Source organism: Elgaria multicarinata, chromosome 4, assembly GCF_023053635.1.
Source record: "Elgaria multicarinata webbii isolate HBS135686 ecotype San Diego chromosome 4, rElgMul1.1.pri, whole genome shotgun sequence".
Taxonomy (NCBI): Eukaryota; Metazoa; Chordata; class Lepidosauria; order Squamata; family Anguidae; genus Elgaria; species Elgaria multicarinata.
This window is the reverse complement of record NC_086174.1, coordinates 116,385,266-116,409,360: the sequence shown is the minus strand read 5'-3', so window position 1 is coordinate 116,409,360 and position 24,095 is coordinate 116,385,266. Positions and strand designations below refer to the sequence as shown.

The following is a 24,095-nucleotide window of genomic DNA, read 5'->3' as shown; positions in this document are numbered from 1 at the left end:
TTTTGAGAAAAGAGTATTAACTGCTCTGGGGAGGAAAGTATTCTGTAAAGAAGTACTTCCTATTTATTTGAGTTTTCTAAGCTGCATGTTTAAAGGAGGAAAAGAATCCTGTAACCTGGTGGCTAAGCCTAATTGGAAATTTGGACATGTATTGGGGAGACCCTAGGAACTTCTCTCAGCAGTCCATCTGCCTGCCCTTGTCTGAGGTTGAAAGTGGGTTAAGACAGACAACTTCCCCTCCTTCCACCTTTACATCCCTCTGTAGTTAGCTCTGGCCTCTTTCTTCCAAAGGCTACATGAGCTGAAGGCTGTGTTAACACCCAACTGATTACTAGGCTGCCAGCTTCTCTCCACAACTTTTGGCCCAGCTCTGCAACTCTGCTAGGAAGTTTATTGTATACAATCTCCTTCATAAATCAGAGTATTGGCTATTTTTCCTGATCTGTTTTTATTAATATTGGCAGACTAATAGTATGCGCTTTCTTCTTCCTGGATTCCCAGCTTGCCATGAATGTACGTTTGTGTGTGTGTGTGACCACGACAGGAAAAGACCCTTAATGGTTATGTTGCACTAATCCAGTTTGCATGTAATGACAACCCGTGGGGTTGTTGGGGCCATGCGAGGATCAAGTGAGCTATCTGCCTCCCACTCTCTTGTCGCTTCCACTTCACAACTGGTTTAGAAAACCCAAGAACGCACCCACTCCACCCTGTTCCTAGGTTGTGTGGTGTGACACACAAACCTGGAACTCCTCCTACTGCCTTCTTACATATTCTCAGCAGAATTGGGTGGTGTGTGACCTTTGCCCACCTTTTGTTTCATGTGCAAAAGCATCAGAACTCTTGGCTAAGGGGAGATGAAGGAGCAGTTCCCAATCCTGTTCACATTTTAGAAATCTGTACTGCAACCTGGACATACAGATCTCATATGAAAAACTGTACACAGGCTAAGGAGACAGGCTAATTTGAGTGGTGAAGGAGTTGTTAAGCAGCAGTACTGATAGTCAAATTAATTTTAAAAACCCTCTTGCAATTTATGAAACTCACATGCAACCTTTTCATAAATGTTTGCTACCAGAGCCTCATTCCCAGTCATTATGCGAGAATATATTTCCAGCTCCCTAGCATTAGATACACCACTGGCCCCACCAGCTGCACCCATACATCATTCAAACCATTTCTGATGCAGAACACAAGAAGTGTTACGATCCTTGCAACATCCCATTCACCTATTCAGTACTGATCCCACAGCAATAAACTTCTGTGTTCCTAACTCAGGTTTGCTTCAAAAATGTGTAGAACAAGTTTTAAACTTGTGCTGCTGAAATTTAGGTTTCAAGGTATCTTGCCATCTTCATAATCAAATATCAAGTATAGGTTAAGACTAATTCATTGTTGGTGGGTAGATGTGGAGAAATACTATGTATGGAAGCAAAAAGTACCTGCTCTAAATTTTAGGTGTAAACATAGTGGTTGACTAATATGCCAATGAGTTATTAGGTTCTGGATATGTGTGTCTGCCAAGACACAGGCTCTGAACAACAGGCCTGGCCGCGGACATTCCCTGCTCAAGCTAAATCCCACCACTTGAGGAGCCTGAGGCGAGGGACAAACACCGCCTTTCTCCATACTATGTGGAGAAGGGGGTTAAAATTGGAAGGATTTCATTAATAAATCAAGGCGCTGTGAATTAAATGTGCTGATGGTGATTTTATGTCAGAGTGGGTGTTAAATGTATATAACTACAGATGATAAATGCCAAAGAAACACATGGGATTTTTGTGGTAGTTAAAACAAACTGAATAAAAATTTATTTTAAGGTTCACAAAACTTTGTTTCAAAATAAAACTTTTCAAAACCGTTTTAAAACCTCTCATCCAATCCTTTCTCTCTTCACATACACACTTCCCTTTCTCTCACACAATCCCTCTTGAGCTTTCTTTATTATCAGTATTGTTTAATATACATCAACTGACTATGTGCACACCACACTCAAAAGACACCCCTCTATACACTGATCCTCAAACCCTCCAGAACAATAGTACTCTACACACAGAGAGAGCTAAAGCACTCAAGGCTAAAGACTCAAAAAGTACCTAAAAATCTCCCTCAGTCATTCCCTTATATATCACTCCTCCCCACTCCTAAGACATTCTAACTTCACCCGCTCAGGTCAACATTCTAAGCACCACAGATTTACCAATTCCAGACATACATTAGGGAACTGACTTGTGTGTAATGCCACAGTGTCTTTTTCAAATATATTATTCCCTTCCTGATGCTGGGATTCTTGACTTGAAATAGTGAAGTTGAAGTCCTTTGCTCAATAGGAGTAAGTCGTATTGAGCATAAATAGAATTATTATTATTAAATAGATAAATATATGCTAAAGATATTTTAAAATATCTCTAAGCAGATATAGAATCATAGAGGGGGCTTGGTAGACAATCTAGCCCAAATCCGTGCTAGAGCATCCTCAATAGATGGCTGTCAAACCTCTCTGCTTGATGACTTCCAATGAGAGAGAGCACGCTCCCCTCAGCCCGGGTAACTGGTTCCACATGCCTACTTCCGAGTATACATGCTTAGGATTCTGATGCATAATAATAATGTGGTTGTCATCATTGTGATATAAGAGAGATGTTGAAACCGAGTGTGGTTTTCATTTGAGGAAAATATGACAAGGGAGCTGGTACTGGTTGTCTCCTAGGGAGTGAACACACTCATCTATGGCTGACCTGAAATGGTTTCAAACTATCCTTTTTCATCTGTGCCTGGATTATGCCTGTGTATGTCCATAAACTGTGTTGCTTTCCAATGGACTCAAGTATCTTGATTGCTGAGCTGCTGCCAGATTGCTTTTTGTGTTCTTCACTTCAGCCAAAGCTTCAGTACATGTATATACTTTCTATAGTTCCTCATATACAAGTACTCAAACACTTCCCTGGACACCTGACATTACTTGAAGGCAATCCAAGTAAGCACAACAACAAGAACCATTTACTCCATCTCACAAAGCACGGTTCCCTAAAATAGAAATCTCTAAACCCTACTTCAGCTGCATGCCATTTTATTCTGAATTGAGATACCATATGTTTCTAAGAATGTATCATAGCCCCCCACACACACATTTTATAAAATGATTTTTTGCTTAATTCCCCCCTCCCAAATTCTACCTGAAGCATGATATCTTTTCTACTACTCACCCCCCACCCTCATTCCATTCCATTAGTATGTTGGCACCATCATTCTGCTGTAATAATATCCATATAGATTTGCTTTTAGCCATGTGGATATATCTGCATGGGAATCCTCCCTAAGGGAGAGGGTGCCTTATAAATCCTTTCAAACTGCCTCAGGCGTAATCCCTGTAAGACGACCCTGGCCAAAGTGTATTCTATTAACATCTCATTATGAAGTCACTTGGAAGAATAGCTTCCTTGGCTTCTCTGCAGTGATGAACAAAAGGCCCATATAGAAAACTAGCATATCTCAGGAAAAGGTAGGGTAAAATATTCTTTCTGACATGTTAGTTTTCTGTCAGCAGGAAGTTTTATCCTCTGGGGAATAGTTGAACACACAACTCTCCTGCACCTAGTATGGTACAAAGCAGAAAAGCTTTACTGCCTTTCTTTAAAAAAAAATCAGGGATTTCATCTGGCTCCATCTTGGGGTTACATGAGAGTTACATAATAAGAATTCCTCTTTTTTCCTGGAGGTGGGGAGTTGTCGGAGGGTATTTGGACTATGAAAAGGGGCATCTAACCCTCTTCTCCACACCAATTCCCTGACCGTTAGAAGTTTTATTCCCCTCCTCTGTGGGAGAAAGGGAAATGTCTCTTCTAAGGAGGCTGTTTTGTAAATGCGGTCAATATAACTTTTAAACTTCTGTTTCATTAATTGGAAGCACCTTAATTTATTTACAAGTTTTTAAATTATTATTAAAATATTGAAAAAGATAACAAATGTAAGGATATTATTGGTAAGTATCAACATAAATTCAATTAAATACAATTAAAAAGTTAAATAAAAATATATTTTAAGAAGTTGAATAAGAGAAAAGGAAGTATATGATTAGACATCACAAAATTAGATCCAATTATTTATAGACACCGTTTCTCAAAAACTACATTGTTTCTTTACATCTTTAATAATACACGAGTTTAGTTAAAAGCATATCTCCCCCAAATAGTCCTACAGATTTCTAATGTGCAGCAGTGCAAGCATAGTCGCATAGTTACAGTTTTATTTATTTTATACCCGCTTCTAGCTTATGCTTTGGTTACTCTTGGAGGTTTCCCATCCCAGATAAACAAGTATTTGAAGAGGTAAGTTTGTAAATAAAAATAATGTTTTGGGAAGTAGCTTTTTTTTAAAGACAGGGATATGAGATCATTGTTCAAGGTCTTTTGTAGCCTCACAATAACATTATGGTTACATGTTATAAGCACTTCTACATACGTTAGGCACCTGCTACTGATTTCAATATGATATACTCCCCAAGTATTTATTTATTTAAGCATTTTTATCCCTCATTCAGCCAAAAAAGGTTCGCATGGCGGCTTACAAAAGTATTCCTTGACAGTCCCTGCCCACAGGCTTATAATCTAAAAAAAAATAACACAAAAAGAAAGGGGATTGGGAGGGAGGAGGGGGGAAAGCAAAGCAAATTCAGGCACTACATTCTTAGTTACAAAGTTCAGCAGTGACAGTTGACAGCAGGAGGGAGGGAGCTGGACCCAGGCACGATGGGGAGGGGCCTGGCTGCTGCTTTCTTAAGTAAGTGTGCTTATTTATTTATTTATTTATTACACTTATATACCGCCCCCATAACCTGGGCTCTCTGGGCGGTATACAGGAAGTCTAAAATTAAGATAAAATGAGTATACAAAATTTAAAATTCTAAAACACAGAACATATACACATAAAGCATTAAAAACTGTTAAAAAAACTAAACGTGGGTGATTAGGATGTGCTGCCATATGCCTGGGCAAAGAGGAAAGTCTTAACCTGGCGCTGGAAAGATAGCGTTGGTGCCAGGCGAGCCTCGTCAGGGAGATTGTTTCATAATCGGGGCCACCACCGAAAAGGCCCTGTCCCTCGTTGCCACACTCCGAGCCTCTCTCGGAGTAGGCAGCCGGAGGAGGACCTTAGATGTTGAATGTAGTGACCGGGTATATTCACGTCGGAAGAGGCGTTTCGTCAGATATTGTGGTCCCAAGCTGTGTAAGGCTTTATAGGTCAAAACCAGCATCTTGAATTGGGCTCGGAAACATACAGGCAGCCAGTGCAAGCAGACCAGAGCAGATGTTAAATGGTCGAACCTTCTGGTTCCTGTAATCAATCTGGCCGCTGCATTTTGCACAAGCTGCAGCTTCCGAACCGTCTTCAAAGGCAGCCCTACGTAGAGTGTATTGCAGTAATCTAACTTGGAGGTTACCAGAGCATGGACAACTGAAGCCAGGTTATCCCTGTCCAGATAGGGGCGTAGTTGGGCCACCAACCGGAGTTTGTAAAAGACACTCCGTGCCACTGAGGTCACCTGAGACTCAAGTGACAATGATGGGTCTAAAAGAACCCCCAAGCTATGAACTTGCTCCTTCAGGGTGAGTGCAATCCCATCCAGAACCGGTAGAGCACCCCCCATCCTGTCAGCGGAATCACCTATTAACAGCATCTCAGTCTTGTCTGGATTGAGTTTCAGTTTATTAGCCCTCATCCAGTCCATTGTCGCAGCCAGGCACCGGTTCAACACATCCACAGCCTCTCCTGCTGAAGATGAAAAGGAGAAATAGAGCTGTGTGTCATCAGCGTACTGATGACAGCACACTCCAAAGCTCCGGATGACCACACCCAGCAGCTTCATGTAAATGTTAAATAACATGGGGGACAAAACCGACCCCTGTGGGACCCCATACTTGAGAGTCCACGGGGCCAAGTAATGTTCCCCAAGCACCATCTTCTGTATCCAACCCGCCAAACAGGAGTGGAACCACTGCAAAGCAGTACCTCCCACTCCCAGCTCAGCGAGTCATCCCAGAAGGATACCATGGTCAATGGTATCAAAAGCCACTGAGAGGTCGAGGAGAATCAACAGAGCCACACTCCCTCCCCTGTCTTTCTCCCGACATAGGTCGTCATACAGGGCAACCAAGGCTGTTTCCGTGCCAAAACAGGCCTGAAGCCCAACTGAAATGGATCCAGATAATCAGGCTCATCCAAGAGTGTCTGGAGCTGGCCCGCAACCACCCGCTCAAGGACCTTGCCCAGGAATGGAACATTTGCCACTGGCCTATAGTTATTAAGATTTTCTGGGTCTAAGGAAGTTTTCTTCAGAAGTGGTCTCACTACCGCCTCTTTCGGGCCGCCTGGGACCACTCCCTCTCACAGAGAGGCATTAATCACTTCCTTGGCCCAGCCTGCTGTTCCATCCCTACCAGCTTTTATTAGCCAAGAGGGGCAAGGATCCAGTACAGAGGTGGTTGCACGGACCTGTCCAAGCACCTTGTCCACATCCTCGAGCTGTACCAACTGAAACTCATCCAAGAAAACAGGACAAGCCTGCGCTCTGGACACCTCACTAGATTCAACTGCTATAACACTGGAGTCTAAGTCCTGACGGATTGTATACAATTTTAAGATTTTAATCTTAAGATTGTAGGCTTAATTTTAGAATACACTCAGGTTTGAATGAACCTTTAGTCTTCATAATAGGTAATGTAATTAAACCATTCAGAGGTATGCAGTGAGAAAAAGGGGCGGAACATGAGAGAATCCATCCTTTTAAACTCATATAATGAAATCTATTAGTGAGTGAATACAGTTTTGATGCACATGTTCTTCTAATCCTTTCAGTTATGGTTAAGTTTATAGAACTATGATGTCACAACATACTTTCTTTCATAGAAGGAAAGCCTTCTGTCCTCTTCAAATGCTTATTTATAGAGTTCCAGCAACTACTACTACTTTTACAGAAGACTTACAGTGCTGTTTTATACACACATTTAATTCTTTCTGCACTCGTTTTTTTTAAAAGCCTGAATCCATGGCTGATAATTTTGCTCAACTAGCCTCAGGTTTTTATATACAAAGCTGGGAATGGAAAAATGTTCTTACAGGATCACTGATTAGAGGCTAGAATTGGCTATACTTGTTGAGATAAGATAGATCTATAATCTGCTCTGTAGTCACTTAGGAAAGCAAATGGGTTAAAAGGTAAAAACATGTAGGTTTATTATGTCAGCTCCTATTTTTATAGGAGTGGGTAAACATTTAGTGGGTAAACATTTCCGGACATACATCCCACACACATACTTTCCGCTTTATAGGTAGAGATACATATTTTATAGGCTTAATATTGCATGTACATGTTTGAATCAACAATGGGCTTGAGAACCTGCAGTACACAGTAAAAAAAAAGGTGGGCATGAATCTCTCACATGTTAATAATAATTTGTATTTAACAGTTTAAAATACTGAGAGCACATGCAGGGTTTTTAGTAAGCACATTTGTACTCTGCCTCTTGACTAAAAGGGTTCATGAGGCACTCACAGCACATAAAATATACAGAACAATAAGGAGTTAAAAACACAGCAGTAAAACAATAGGCCATGAGATATAAGAGCATCATCCAATCATGTTAACAACAGAAAAACTGCATTTTCAGGTTTTTTTCTCAATAGGAAGATGTCAAAGAGGGAGCTTGACAGAAGGATAGGGAATGATATTTCAGAGGCAAGGCATCACATCTGAATGATGGGGGCATGCTGATCAGGCCCCTGTTATGGGTCTGGGGGACAGGGAAGTCCTCTACTGATGGCTCTATCTTATATAAGTGTTCTCCCAAAAATAATTACAATAAGCTTCCATCAATCAGTTTAAACCTCCTGCACACCCTATTCTATCCAGATGTTTGAAGACTTCTGCCAAGAACCCCTCCAGTCATCCCAGCCAGGAAGAAGAGGAAGCCACTTTGGATTTACTTGCCCAAATCCCAGAAGAGACAGGATTTAACAAAACCTTGTGAAATATAAGAACACAAGGATAAGGTTAACTGCAGTCTTGCATGTGGGGAAGGTTTTAGCGAGAAATTTCCTGTTAAAGCAATGCAGCCAAATGTCCAGATACAGGGTTGTATTGATTTGTGTAATGCAATAAGGACAATGAGGAAAGCAGTAATTTGCCCCCAAAATTCAATGGTGCATCAGCAAAAAAGGCAACTAATTAGACTATAAAAGCATTGATTTGTTTATACTAGTAACTATTAGCACTAATGCTCGGACAATGTTGGATACTACCCACAGCTTTGAATATAGAATATGCCTCCTGTAGATGGAAGGACTCCTTCCACCCACAGAAGGCTTCTGATCCAGTGGAGCATCCTGCTGATAGAATGAGGAAGGAGATGTGTTTTGTTAATTTCCTTCCAGCTCCTTGTGTCCATGAAATCTGCTCTAGAGGATTGGAGGACCTCTTGGCACAAGTTTTCCTACCGCCTGCCATTGTTGCTGTCACAGCTGTCTGCCTCATCCCCTCCTTGTCCATCTCCCCACCACCACCACCACCACATCCATCTCCCTCCTGGAGGACCCTCTGGAACAGTGGGGGGGGTGGAAAAACAAATCCAACCCAAATGTGTATATATAGGTGGGGGAAAGAACAAAGGAAGGTAACAATCACATAGAATTCGAAATAGTTATATTGACTTCACGTTACACATTACCTACATGAGTAGAATATTTGGTTTCAGAGCATATGCGGAGTTCTTTGCATAGAGGATGTTCTGAGAGAAAGCATCTTTGGATTCCTAATAAGATGTTTTCATGAAAACCCAAGCTGATAGTGAAATCTCATACTTACGGAAAATTGGGTCTAGGAAAAGGCACCCCCTTAGTGCAAATGGATTCCCCCCCTTTTTTTCTCCAGAGGTTAAAGAAGCTCTTTTTCTAACCATCCAATGTGGTAAGATCCACTTTCCTAACAAGCCCTTGAACTTACACATCAAAATAATTAGTTTGTTCCGACTATTATTCATTGTGATGAAATCAGCAACCTCTGACAGTTTATTCAGGGTTCACTGCAAAGGTGTGAAATTCCAGGCCTGTTGAGCTACATTGGAACATAGGAGTTTGCCAGATCATGTGAAATCAGGCAGCCATTTAGGGCTGTAAAGATGAAAAACACTTCACATACATTATCTTATAATCCTTGCAAAACCCCTGTGAGAAAATCAGCATTATTGTAGCTGGTTGCGGCTGAGCGTGGCTTGCCCAAGGTTCACTTGTGAGTTTGTGAAGGAGTTGAGATTCAAACCAGTCCACAGCTCAGTGTCTTAGCCATGATGCCATAACATCTCTCGGCTATACAATTTTTATCTCTCACCTTTCCTCCTGCACTTCCTTTGCAGATTTTTATTGTTTAATGTGTTCTTGATGTAATTTTTTTTTTGCTTTATTTGTTCTTTAAAAAAAAGATTTAAAAGGGACATTTATTTGCACCTTCTCAAAGCAGTAGAAAACCCTTTTCCCCCACCCCCCCAAAAAGGTGTGATAAAAAGCTGAGAAAGTACTGCAGTGCAGTTAATGGGAGGAAAGTTTCTGCCAACTATTGGCAGGAGCACAAGAGACTGCAGGACTGCTGTATCCCGTTAATTCCCCCACCCCCTCCTGCAAATACAGAACTCAAAGCGCAGGTAGCACTATCTACTTATGCATCAGGGCAGATGCTATGAGTGGAGAAAAAGGGTTTGCCACCGTTGCTAAAAGAAAGTTTTATCTAAGCTGGATATGAAAAAGCATGACTTCAATGAGAACCTGGGATGGTGGGGAGGAGGGGGGAAGGAGTGGTGGTCTCACTTCGGTCCACCGTTATGGGGAGAAATTGATTTTCAAGGACAAAACTTGAACCAGCGTTCAAGGAAGGTGCAGCCCCCCACGACCCCCGAGCACATTTTCAATGGCAAGGCTGAAACAAGCTCTAATATGTCAAGCATTGATGAAAACATGAGCGCTTCTAGACCCTCACCGTGCGGCTCCCTCCCCGATACTTGTATTTAGTGCCTAACTACATATGATGTAAAACATATATTTGAAAAGGGTGCTTCACACTTAGTGCCACTTTTATTTTCAAGGGAAAGCGGTCGATTGGAGCGGAGACGAACAAACGATAAATAGCCATATCTTGTCCTTACTTACTCCTGCCCTGCAGCGGAGGTTGAAAAAGAGCAAGGAGGTAAGAGGCCCCAGGTCTCTCCCCCACCCTCCAGCTACTACTGTGAGCTTTGCTACTTCTAAGGGGCGGGAAGGGCAGTGTGCAAGCCAGAGAAGGCCGGGCCTGCGCCTACCTCCCCGCTCTTGCTCACCCTCTCTGGACGCTGCGCGACCGAGCAGGATTGGGCCCACAGTGCTGCCTAGAGGCGGTTTAAAAGCAGCTGCCTCTGCCCCTTCGTTCACCCTCAAGCTCTGGGCGGCTGCAGCCTAGAGGGGCGGCCCTTCGCTGAAGGAGCAGCGGCCTCATGCGCTCACTCGGCTGCGCTTTCCCTTCGAGGGGCGCCGAGGTGGGGACGGGGGGCGGGGGATTTCTCACGCACGTGCTTCACTCCTTGTGCAGGGAGGCCCTTCGCCCGCACTTCTCCGGCAAGGACTGTGCTGAATACAAATGCTTCCAGACAGAGAGCGTCCTTTGGGCCGGGGGGCGGGGTTCACTACGGCGACGCCTCGGAAGGACCATTTCCCCATGCCATGGCTGGAATGCGCGGAAGATGAGGGCACCGCTGAGCATACGCAGAGTGCGCCCCCCCCCCCGGTGCTATTAGTTAATAAGTCACTCTCGTATGCCTACGGTTATTAGGGTACTTTCTTTCATCACCGCTGGATCTTGAGAGCGGGAGAAGGGAGGGAACGGCTTGGGGCGGGGCGGCTCGTCTCCTTCTTTGGCGGCGAGTCGGGTGTCAGTCCTGGAGCGCCGCTGTCACGGCAGCCGCTGCCTGTGTGGACGGAGACGCGCTCCAGGCAAGCGGCAGAAGCACCTGGCGGCGGCGGCGGCGCCTTCCTCGTTGCGCAGCTCGCTATGGCCCAGGCCAAGATTAGCAGCGCCAAGAGCAGCTCCTGCGGCAGCGAAGCAGCCCAGCAAGCGGGCGGCGGCCACCAGCTTCGAGGTCGCTTCTTCCGCTCCACCTCCATGGCGGACCGCTCCAGCCGCCTGCTTGAGTGCCTCGACCAGCTGGAGCGGAGGTAAGCCGCCAGGGAGGGCTTGGCCAGAGACACTGTCGGTGGCTTTGTCATGAGGTGGCTGTAGAAGGAGAGCGCGCGCGGCTCAGATGAGCCCCCCTTTCCCACCCCCCTCGATAGGAAAGGGGAGCTCCCGGAGGAAAGGGGAGAATTGGGGCGCCTCGTCTAGACTATGTAGCTTTTAAGAATGAAAATGAGAGAGACAGCCGCTTTCCTTGAGCCGACGGGCTCTGATAGTTACCCGTCATTAAAGGATATTTTTTATTTATGATTATTCATTGTATTTCTTATAAATTCCTCCGCCCGGTCTGGCTCTGCATATTCTTTTGGCGGGGTGGGGCACGCGCATGACTTCACCTGCTGGGTGGTGTTTTTTGTTTTACTTCTCAGGCATCTGATAAAGCTGACACAGAAACCTTGTCAGGAGTGGGCAGGGAGAGAAATGTTGACAATCCTCACTATAATCCTGTAATTGCGATTACTTTTAATTTCGCAAAGTGCTCCTCAGACTCAGGGCCTCGTGAGCTTCACTGCCAGCCTTCCTGACTAGGAGGGGCTGGGGCCCCTTTTCAAGGTGGGGCTTCAAAGAAATGAATGGAAAAGCAGTGATTTCCTCCATAAGCCTAGCACCATTCACACAAAACATTGAATGAATGAGGAGTAGGCGAGCATGATCAGGCGTGCAGTCGCTGCTCCAGATCTCTATGCCTTTAACTTAATGTGAACATAGAGCAGAGGCGTAGAACCACAGACCTGAGGCCCTCTGAGATTCCCCACTTGGCCATTCCCTCTTCCCTTGGCTTCAACTCCCACCCACCCCGGCCGCCACCTCTGATGGTTTGCTGGTATCCCAGCTCTTTTGCAGTCCCCACTCCCCTATTCTAACAAGTTGAAATGTCTCTCCTAAGATGTAGTTACAAGAAGAAAGAACTTTAAACTAAAATATGCTAGTATGTTTTTTGTATTTTGGCTCCACCCACCACTGGAATGCAGCCCCGTGAGCTTGTCCAAAGTGGAATTTGGCCCTCGGACTGAAAGTGGTTCAACACCCCTGGCATAGAGCATAGACACACGTGCAATTGTATGAATAGAGCTTTTCACACAATTGGAAAAGTAGGGTTCCCAGTCTCGGAGAAGGAGCCTGTAGGGTATCTTTGCACACGTTGTTAGGCTGAACACATGGAGCTTGGGAATGCGGACTGTTCCTTCCCTTCCATATGTTCAATATAACATAAATTAGTGCTCCTATCACCAAGTCCAAGTATTTTTATGTCTCTGAATGATGTCAGAAACATAAAAGTGGAACACAGGCCAGGCTTCAACGCCTGGCACTCTATGACAATTGCCAGGGCCTGGCCCATCAGCACTGATGCCTATCCTCTGGGCCCATCCCAGATGGATGGGTATACAAGCAACCATTTAAATTTCCCATAATGTCCTCAAATGGACATTTCATTGAGCACTCCAGAGCATTCTAGGCAATGAAAATGCTAGTCCCAGCTACCTTTGGAGCATGGCAGCTGTTTCTGTTTCTAGTGCTGCCATATCAGGGCCAGATCTACACCAAGCAGGATATGACACTTTGGCCTAATCTATACCTGCCAGTTATCCTGGGGTCAGCTAGAAGTCGTCCCTGTGCGTCCAAATGATGCCCAAGGGATCCTGGGGACTTTGTAAACTGCCCAGAGAGCTTCAGCTATGGGGCGGTATATACATGTAATAAATAATAACAACAACAACAACCAGGGACGACTTCTCAGTTGTCCAGGGATAACGGGGACTGTGGTTTTCCCAATTTTTTCCACGGTCCTGGGACAACCCTGAGGACCACGGGTGGTGTGGCGTGGGCTCCCAGGTCCTCTCTGCAGGTAGCAGAGCTCTTCAAACGGGCACAGAGCTGTGTGGGGTGACTCTATGCCCATCAGGGGGGGAGCAATTTTGCCATTGCTGGGATGGCTGCTGGCACTTTTCGGCACAAAGTTTTTAGGGTGTTTTTTTTTAACTTTTTTTTTGTGCGACCGGCCCCTCCTTAAAGAAACAAAAACACGCCACGCCAGAATGTCCCTCTTGACTTCTAGGACAATGCACTGGCGTTTAGATGCAGGGAGATGATCCTGGAAGCAGGTAAGCCTGGGATCCTCCTCTCCCCCTCCCCACTCCATCCCAGAAGGCCTCAAGGTGTAGATGACGCCTAAGAAAATGTTTGAAAACTGTATTGTGTCCTGGGCCCCAACAGTTGTCACTACTGTTATAAACTCTTTTAAAGGAATAGTGTAGATCCTGTCCAGGTCCACCAGAGGGCATTTTGGCCAGAGTTCTGTCAGACCTAGAGTTGGGTCTTGGTTGAATACAAATAGTTAAGTTCACCTTTTTCTAATTATAATGAGCACCTTACTTAAATAGTAATAACTGAAAAACTTTTAGTTAGCATTCCTTTTTAAACATCCTGCCATGCTTAATGTCATAGTAGCTAATTCTTTTCACTTAAGCAGAAGTGTGATGGTGATCTGGAAATTCCACTCTGAGTCAGGTGAATCTTGAGTGGGAAGAGCCCAGATTTATTTATTTGCTGCTTTTCTATACCATCCAATAGCTGAAGCTTTCTGGACGGTTTACAAAAAATTGTGTTTGGAACACTGACGCTTATATGAGACATAGCTGCCACCACCAATGATATATAGGGTTGGATGCAGATTTAGGTCTGCATAACTGGGCTGGCAGTAGTGGACTTCCCTGCCCCCTCCTCTCCACAGCAGCCCCCTGAAAATGCTGTACAGAAGGTCAAGGAACCCTGAATAGAGTGAGCTGTGCGAGGGAGGGTTCCCCCCCACCAAAAAAAAACCCAGGCAGAGGCACTTTTTGTGAGCAGAGCCCTTCTGTCTATGGAAGGCAGGTTCATAGTGCGCATGTGTATTTAAACCAGACATTTCCATACTTTTAACAAACAACCTTTAAACAGAAGCAATCCTTTCAAACATTTCTTTAGTGATTATTAATCAGTGCTTTCGCTGGAGTGGTGCACCCAGTGCCACAATCCTGACAATGGCCTTCTTGGATAATACAGAGAGGAAATGGAAACTGATAGGAAGTTATATGCTTAAAGGTTTCACAGGAGTTCTTAGCGGAGTTGAAATTTGAAGCCAGGCCTCTCTAATCCAAGTCAGCAGAACAGATTGACTATCCGTGGCAACTTCCGACGAGGCACCTCCTTCTCATGCTGTCCACAGAGGCAGTTGGGACTTCTAGGGAAAGGGAAAGTTCATTAAATGCTAAAGCTCTTCAACATTTTTATTAATGACTTGGAAGAGGAGGTGCAGGGAATGCTTTTCAAATTTGCAGATGACACAAAATTGGGTGGGATAGCTAATACACTGGAAGACAGAAACAAACTTCAAAGTAATCTTGATAGGCTGGAACGCTGGTCTGAAAACAACAGAACGAAATTTAATAGGGATAAATACCAAGTTCTACACCTAGGAAAAAGAAACCAAATGCACAGTTACAAGATGGGGGACACTTGGCTCAGCAATACAAGATAAAAGGATCTTGGAATTGTTGTAGATTACAAGCTGAATATGAACCAACAGTGTGATGTGGCTGCAGAAAAAGCAAATGCCATTTTGGGCTGCATTAATGGAAGTATAGCTTCCAAATCACATGAGGTACTGGTTCCCCTCTATTTGGCACTGGTTAGGCCTCATCTTGAGTTTTGCGTCCAGTCCTGGGCACCACACTTCAAGAAGGATGCAGACAAGATGGAACATGTTCAGATGAGAACAACAAGGATGATCAGGGGTCTGGAAACAAAGCCCTATGAAAAGAGACTGAAAGCACTGGGTATGTGTAGCCTTGAAAAGAGAAGGCTGAGGAGAGAGATGATAGCACTCTTCAAATACTTGAAAGGTTGTCACAGAGAGGAGGGCCAGGATCTCTTCGTGATCATCCCAGAGTGCAGGACACGGACTAATGGGCTCAAGTTACAGGAAGCCAGATTCTGGCTAGACATCAGGAAATACTTCCTGACTGTAAAAGCAGGTTGTGGGCTCTCCCACTCTAGAGGCCTTCAAGAGGCCGCTGGACAGCCATCTGTCAGGGATGCTTTAAGATGGATTCCTGCACTGAGCAGGGGGTTGGACTCGATGGCATTATAGGCCCCTTCCAACTTTACTATTATATGATTAATCACTTCAGAAGAAAGGGGGCTGCTGCACTCATGTATCAAAAGGGACAGAGATGATATATATCACTGCAATGTGTTCAGATTATTACAGTGCACTTTATCCGGGGCTGCCCTTGAAGATGGCTTTGTAAATTGCAATTGTTCATTTCTGGGCTCAATTTGAGCTGCTGGTTTTAAACTTTAAGGCCTTACATAGCTTGGGACCAGGGCAACTTGAGGTCTGGCTTCTTCCACATAAATTGGCCTAGTCACTAAGAGGTTCCTCAGAAGCCCTGCTCAGGGTCTCTTTGCCTACAGAAGTGAGACAGATGATGACCTGCTTGTTATGTTGTGGCACCCCAACTTTAGAACTCTCTTCCTTAGGGAGGCTCACCTGGTGCTGAGCCTGACATCGTTTTGGCAGTATTTCAGTTCTTCTTTTGTGTTGTTTGCCTTGTTTAGGCTGGCTTTTACACTTTCTACTGCTTCTGTTTTGTAGTGTTTCAGCAATACGATTGATTGGTTTCATTGTTATTTTAACTGCATGATCGATGCTTCAGAACACTATCTGAAGAATTTCATGTAAATTCTTTTATTTGATTAATTAATGCAGCAAACATTTTTGGGCAGGGCAGGTTCTAATTTTTCAGTAATTTTGGATAAACATAAGTCTGTGTTACTTGCTTACAGATGATTGATACCTATACACATACCTCTGTCATCTATGGACTGCCTCTCTTGTAAAGTAGTGTGTTTGCAGTGGGGTCAGGGGACATGAAAACTTCCTCAATGGTGTTTATCTTGGAATGGTTGTTTCACACATGCAAGTAATTATTTGAGATGCCCAGCATTGAGTGGGTCCTAAAATCTAGCCCATGATGGATGTTGGTGAATTTGAATTTCATAGGTTGTTCGGCTGCTTATGACACTGAGGACTGAGGAAGAAATTTGTTGCACAGAGATGGCCCAGTGTTGTGAGTGAAGTACACAGGTGCTATGGTGGGAGAGACCTATATATAGTTCCAAACTAGGAGGGACCTGGGCATCCCAGCTGTCATTCCAGAAACCACATGGAGCCTGGGCACCTTTTTTTCTGTTAGCAGGGCCTGGGCCTTGAGTTTCTGAGGGATCCCCAGCACAGCCCTCAGCATTTTTATTCAGACTTAAGCCTACTGGAATCCCCCCCTCCTGCTAAATGTGCTTAGAATTTCAGCTTAATTGGCGGGGGGTGGGGGGAGGTCCAGAATTAACATAAATCGCACAGCCCCTCTTCCTTAACATGGTGAATTCAAACATGACTTCAGAACTATACCCCAAAGCAACTCTTCCTAATCCCCCAGAGTTTCAGCCACACAATCTAGTTCACACCTCAACCTGGATGTTTATTTTCTGTGGACAGGAGGAAGGAAACAGATTCTCTTAAAATCTGAAGTTATTCACAGGACACCATTTAAAAATAGATTAAGTCACTACAAAATAAAAACTGGAAGCAATCCAGGGAGCATAGTTAAGGCTGTCATTTTGCCCTGGCTCTGTTCCTTTGCTTGTAACAGCAGCCTGGGAATTTAGCAGATGAAGCTTTTCTTGTGATGGAGATGAAGGGGAAGGGCTCACAAGCTTGATTTCTGCACTGTCAGCTTGCTGTTCAAGGCATAGGGAGCAGCTGGTTAAAAAAAAAGCTGCCAGAGCTATATAAGGCAACATTACTACACTAATGTTACTGTACAACTCACTAGAATAGGAAAACTATCTTACATCATCTGCTTTGTATTGTACTAAAACTGAAAGAGCTGCTGTTTCCTTTCCACATGTATTCCAAAACCTCCAAAAAATGAAGCTGGCGAGCTTAGAAAAAGAAGGGAGGATTTACTGGAAATGGACTGTGATAAATATTTTGGCTACAAGTTGAGCTACTCTACAAGTTGATTAAGGCATAGGGCATTTCTACACCAGGGGAAAATCCCGCAACTTTACCACAGCTTTCTGGGTTCCGTTTTCATCCCACAACCATGCCATGTTCCCATTATTTATTTATTTAAACATTTTAATCCCGCCATTCAGCCAAAAAAGGCTCTCACGGCGGATTAAAAAAAAAAATTCTTGACAGTCCCTACCCACAGGCTTACAATCTAAAAAAAATGACACAAAAGGAAGGGGGATTGAGAGGGTAGGATGAGGGGGGAAAGCAAATTCAGGCACTATATTCTTAGTTGCAAAGTTCAGCAGTGACAGTTGGCAGCAGGAGGGAGGGGGCTCTCAGCTGGAGCTGGACCCAGGCATGATGGAGAGGTGCTTGGCTGCTGCTTCCTCCCTCACTGGTGGCCTCTGCAGAGACAGTTGACAGCAGGAGGGAGGGGGCTCTCAGCTGGAGCTGGACCCAGGCACGGTGGAGAGGTGCCTGGCTGCTGCTTCCTCCCTCACTGGTGGCCTCTCCAGAGACAGTTGGTACCATTATACACACTTCCAGTTCCCCTCTCCTTTTCTCCCTTTGACTAGAAGTTCTGTATGTTTCATTTATACAGCCACAAGATGGTGGTGTCTTCTGTCTCTTTTTTATAGCGCTATTTTGTCTTTTCATGGTGAAATGGAAGAGAGGTTTTTCGTTACGTTTTTTCATTTTCAATTAAACCACAGAAAGCACAAGAGAGGCAATGGATGGTTGCATCATGTAATTGACCAGGAAACTTCCGTGAGCGGCCAGTCATGAACCTGCTATAAATAGCTTGTTCAGAGGAGTCCATAGTGTTCAGCTGAGATGGTAGATAATTGTCAAGGCTGTAGTATTTCAGCCGCTAACAGATTGCCACTAACTTGAAATACTCCTCTCTGTACAAAACCTTCCCTGAACATTCTTAAGGAGTTTATAACAAGATGTGTGTAAGGAAAAGGCTGCTAGACATGGCTACGTTAAAAACACAGGATTGATTTGACATTTAAGGGCTGCTTCAAACATTGTAGTAGAAGCAGGACCTATTAACTATTACATAGGCAGAGAACAAATTTAGTCCCTTATTCTAGTAGCGTTGTGAGATTACTTACTTGCCTTCTCCCCATGTTGACTTTGGGCATTTTGCTAGTTCATTACAAGCATCTTTCTATAGACATCCCAGTCTTTAAAAAGGAAGACCTTCTCCTGACCTTTTACATTGAATCAGAGGGCTGAACAGATATGATAGCCATTATTAGCAATCTCAGCATTTTAAAACTTAAAAGCAGCCATGTTTTTACCCTTTCCCCACTATGGTTCTGTCTGAAATTACCTGGTTATGTGCATGCACCCTAACACTGTCATAAAGCCACCCCCGCTCTCACCAGGCACCCTCATTTCCCTAAAGGAAATATTTTATCATTTTATACAGTGTTTTACAGGAGTACAATTGCAATCCTGTGTGTATAAATAGTTGAAAACTATTTGAAATAGTCATTGGGGGATTTATAATGGCCACTGGAAGAATGTTCCCAAAATTGGGAGTTCTAGCTTGCTGTACTCCTTTGGTTGTTGACATTTCTCCTTTGACAACACCTGGGATACTTCCTCCCTTCCTTCCATTGTGTATATGCGAGAATTTTTTACCCTCGCATGTAGGCCCTTCTCATTTCACACAGCCTAGTCTCAGTCCTTTCTCTCATGAAGGCCAAAATAGAGACAATCAAGATCCAAGGGCTGGATTTCTGATTTCTTTCAATGTTGGTAAATAGCTGGGCTGCTATTTTAATTTGCCTACAAGGTAAAACTTACAGGCAGTGTAAGGAATTTAGTTCTTCAATCTAAATGTTAAATTAATTGGCACTGCTATTAATTAATCTATAGAAATAAAAATGTAAATGTCCGTTTGTTCCTAATCTTAAATCTCCGAAAGTTCTTCACTGATTGCTTTGAAATTTTGACACAACGTTGCATTCGAATACGCGTGTGTTTTTATGTAACTATATTATAGATGGGGACAAAAGTGTATCTTAGAATCGAAGAAATAGGGTATATAAAAGCCCAGAGGCCTCCTCCAAGTCACTTATGCAAATAGGAGAGAAGTCATTGTGACATCACCAACCAGTAGGCCAATCCACTGCCTCTGCCTTCTATAGATGTCACACCTGTGACAGGTAAAAAACATACTTTTTTTTAAAAACAGCGCCATCTGTTGGACGTAAAAGGAACACATGCTGGTCAGGCTGGAAGATACAGAAGCAGCAATGAAGCTGTATGGCGAATTCTTTCATTTCCCATACATGAACGAAGTCCAGCTGTTGTTCACTTAGCAGTACATCTAGAAAATGGACAACGCGTTTATTTCACAGCTGCAAATGTGCAACAAATAGCCCTGAATCCACTGGCTACAACGTTAACTGCTTTCTTCACGTTATTGCTACCAGGTGGAAGAACTGCTCATTCCGCTTTGAAATTCCCATTGAACATGCAATTCACTGAAACTCCCACGTGCAACATTTCCAAAGCATCTGGCATGGGAAAAGTATTGCAAAAATGCAAACTTATTGTTTGGGATGAATGCACAATGGCGCACAAAAAATTGCTTGAGGCTCTTGATCGATCATTGCAAGATTTGCATGGAAACATCAGACCATTTCGGAACGCATTAATACTGCTTGCAGGAGATTTCAGGCAAACATTACCTGTAATTCCTCGATTGACACCAGCAGACGAAATAAATGCTTCCCTGAAATACTCTACTTTGTGGCGACACGTAAAGATGTTAAAATTAACTACAAATATGCGTGTCCAGCTGCAAAACGATCGATCAGCTGAGATATTCTCACGTCAATTGCTGGAAATTGGGAACGGAAAGGTGCCGGTTGATCTGACCTCAGGACGAATTTCATTGCCTCATAACTTCTGCAATTTAGTGACGTCAAAAGAAGAATTGGTTCAAAAAGTATTTCCCAATATTCAAACCAATTATAAGAATCACGATTGGCTGAGTGAACGAGCTATTCTTGTGGCCAAGAACAAAGGCGTCTACGAACTTAACAATATTATTCAGTCTAACATTCAAAGCGAGGCAGTCACATACAAGTCCGTCGACACTGTTGTGGAAGCAGATGAAGCGGTTAATTATCCAACAGAATTTTTGAATTCACTCGATCTGCCAGGGATGCCACCGCACGTACTGCAATTGAAAATCGGCGTGCCAATTATCATGTTGCGAAATATCAACCAGCCAAAGCTTTGCAACGGCACACGGCTTGCAGTAAAAAAATTACTGAGCAACGTCGTAGAAGCAACAATCTTGACAGGACCTTTCAAAGGTGAAGATGTCCTCATTCCTCGCATTCCTATGATTCCGACGGATATGCCATTTCAATTTAAGAGATTGCAATTCCCAATTCGATTGGCGTTTGCAATCACCATCAACAAAGCTCAGGGCCAATCTTTAGAATTGTGCGGTTTAGATCTAGACACAGATTGCTTCTCACATGGACAATTATATGTTGCGTGTTCTAGAGTCGGCAAACCAGACAATCTCTATATCTGCACAGACAATGGAACAAAAAAATTTTTTGTATACCCACAAGCATTGTGAAATTAAACATATTAGAAACGTGCGCTTTCTCTTTTCTTTCTTTTCCATTTAACCAGACTGAGCCACAGCAACACGTGGCCGGGTACAGCTAGTGAGTAATAATTTCAGTTGTTCCCTGGAGAACATGAAGAGTCAATATGAGTAGTATTTAATGACCTGTAAACAATCTTCCTATTTGGTTTTTCCTCTCCACAGGGTTGAAGCATTGCGTGATGCTGCTTCTACAATGGAGCAGGAAAAAGAAACGCTTCTGGAAATGATCCACAATGTACAAAACAGTCAGGATATGAGGAACATCAGTGAAGGTGAGAGTCCAGTAATTCTTAAACCTCTCATTTGAAACCTACTTTGGAAAAATGAAAAAAAATGTTATAGAAAGATAATCAGTTCATATATATATGTGCCATAAGATGTTTCAACCCCTTTATTTGACTGTTGAAACGTCTTAACACTATCTAATATGGAGGGTTGCTAATACTGTTCAAGACGAATCGCCTAGTTAACATGCCATGACAATCCAGTTTTTAAAAAACCCCACAACTGGTTGTGAACAAGCCAGCATGCTAGTCATCAGTTAAACCCTGGGTTCCAACTCTGGCTTGTTGGAGGAGAGACAGAACAGGGTTCTGGGGTTTGAACATCACAATAAACAACTTGGGAACAGAGGACCCCTGCATTTAGCTGCTCCCACTTGCATTGAGAGCAATCAAGTTGCATGAACTAATATGCGGACATGTTCACAACCCAGGGTTTAAAAAGAAACACTGTGTTGGCTCTGCATGAAAACTGGGCAATCTCTCAGAAAAGTCACTTCAAGCCCACTAGAAGTGTTATTGCACTCCAGATTTTATGGCCAGAATAAATGATGCAAGTACTATTATGAGTTTATCTTTCCTCTTTGAACTCACAGTAATTTGATCTTTTGTAAAGCTTTAAAACTAAAATGTTTCCCTTTGAAAATGCAGGTGAAAGAGAAGAACTCAATCTGACAGCCAAGCGCCTGATGGGCAGAACCCTCACAGTTGAAGTTTCTGTAGAAACCATCCGAAATCCCCAGCAGCAGGAGTCCTTGTTACGTGCCACACGGATGATTGATGAAATAGTCTGTAAAACCTTGGATGATTTGGAAGACTCCAAGAGCCGCTTAATGTCACTTTACGGAGCATGTACGTCTGAGGTTCCATCTGGACCCGTTGATCAAAAATTCCAGTCTGTTGTAATTGGATGTGCTATAGAAGATCAGAAGAAAATCAAAAGACGGCTAGAGACTCTTCTTAGAAATATAGAAAATTCTGAAAAATCCATCATGCTATTAGAACATCAGAAGACAACTGCAAGGCAACTCTGCAACAATGGAAAAGATTAAAAGCTATTGAATTATAAAAATGAATGTTTCCACACTGTATACAAAAGCAAAGAAATGTTGCTGTTAACATTAAACGTATGGGGCTTAGTAGTACAAATCGGATACCCTTGAATTTAAGGAGGCCTTGCATGTCTATGTAGCCCTTAAATCAATTCTTGGGTATTCAGAGCACACAGGTGGGAGAATCCTGGAAAAATACCCTTACCCTATCCTGGGGGTGAAGAGTATCCCTGGTTAGACCACCAGTTAAAAAGTGTGTTTATATGAAGCACATCCTGTGGCAGCTACAGGGTTAAGCAGGTGCAAGAACCATATGAACGCTCAGCAGTTTTTATTCCATGGCTTTTGTTCCCAACAGGTTCAACAGACTATTTTACCATGTACGTACAGGGAACAGGTCCTTAAACTGCTGAGTATATTTAAAGTAATAGGTAGCATAGGTATAGCCTTATTTAAAATACAGTATTGACTGTAAATGTAGACATTCTTATGTCCTAAGGATCAACCTTTTCATAAGCTGTATCTGGTTTGCTCCCATTTAGTATTTTAATACTTGTATTGTAAAATCATCTCTTCCTTCTAAACTCTGGAAGCTCAGCAGTACCTATTTTGTTCTTTTCCGTTCTCTAGAAAGCTTCAGTGTTGTCATACACAAAAAATTCACCTAGCACATTTTTTTCTTCCGTTTGGTGAACGAACGAACATGTGCTTGGGATTGTGGGGTGGGGAGGTTGCTGCAATAGGTGTGAAGAAAAAGTTGATGTGCACTTTTTTCTTTCTGAAGAGTCGTAAATAAACTAGACTGTGCTTTACACTGTAAACACTTCAATAGCTTTTTGGTTTTCTTGAGAATATAATTACTTATCTAAAGATCTCAATTTCTGGAGCCAGGTAAAGAAGGAGAAGACCTTTACTGAACTATATTTTAGTTGCATTCCTGCTCAGAAACAAACATTAAAATGTACCTATCAGTTTATAGGATGCAGAAAGAGGTGATTTTTGCCGACTCCCCCTTTTAACTCCTCCCACACATTCACCCAAACTTCTGGAGCAGTTATTCTGGGGGTACAGCAAAAATTGCCTCTCCCTCATTTCTGTGGGCAGAACTTCACTCATAGGATCCTTGGATCCAATCCTTTATCTTGCAATAAAAGACTATGATGACAGGTATGCATCACTTGATACTCCAAGGCTAAAACGTATGATTCTGTACATACTTCTAGCATATCAGAAAAGGGGACCATTATGAGAAAAGCTTTGGGGTAGAGGTATTTTTTGAATGTAACAGGATTGCCCTCTTACCACTCTTGGTTAATTTTCATATTGAAGCTATCCATTGCCATTTCAGAAAATAAATTCAGAAGATTAAGTCAATCATGCTCTCAGAATCACCATATCTAGCAATGACACTAATATTCTTGACAAATCCTATAATATTGGCAAAGGAGGTTTCAAAACACAATTTGAGATTTTGTAGAGAATCAACCCACAAGCATATTAAGTATTTTAAGTCCATTATTGTTTGCCCAGTTGTTTCAAATTATTGCATGTTAATTCTGTATGTGATTTTTACCATATATGCCTAATAGCCGTTCTTTCTATGCAACACTTTTGGATATAGAATGTCTTGATTTAAATACTTCAGGCATCAACTTGGGCTTTTAAGTGTATTACTTATTAGATATTATAGAAACACAGTGAACTCCAGATGTTTTGGACTTCAATTCCCATCAGCTCCAGCCAGCATTGCCAATGGTGACAAATGCAGGAAGTTCTAATCCAAAACATTGCACCCGAAGTATAG

At 43.0% G+C, this 24,095-nt stretch overlaps 1 protein-coding gene across 1 annotated transcript; it reads left to right on the top strand.

Moving 5' to 3' along the window:
* The first annotated feature begins 11,043 nt into the window (after positions 1-11,043).
* On the top strand, positions 11,044-22,960 carry BAG2 (BAG cochaperone 2). The gene is made up of 3 exons (XM_063125029.1): positions 11,044-11,232; positions 21,121-21,230; positions 21,891-22,960. The coding sequence occupies exons 1-3, from the start codon at positions 11,069-11,071 to the stop codon at positions 22,289-22,291; spliced, it is 675 nt and encodes a 224-aa protein (XP_062981099.1). The 5' UTR covers positions 11,044-11,068; the 3' UTR covers positions 22,292-22,960.
* The last annotated feature ends 1,135 nt before the right edge of the window (positions 22,961-24,095 follow it).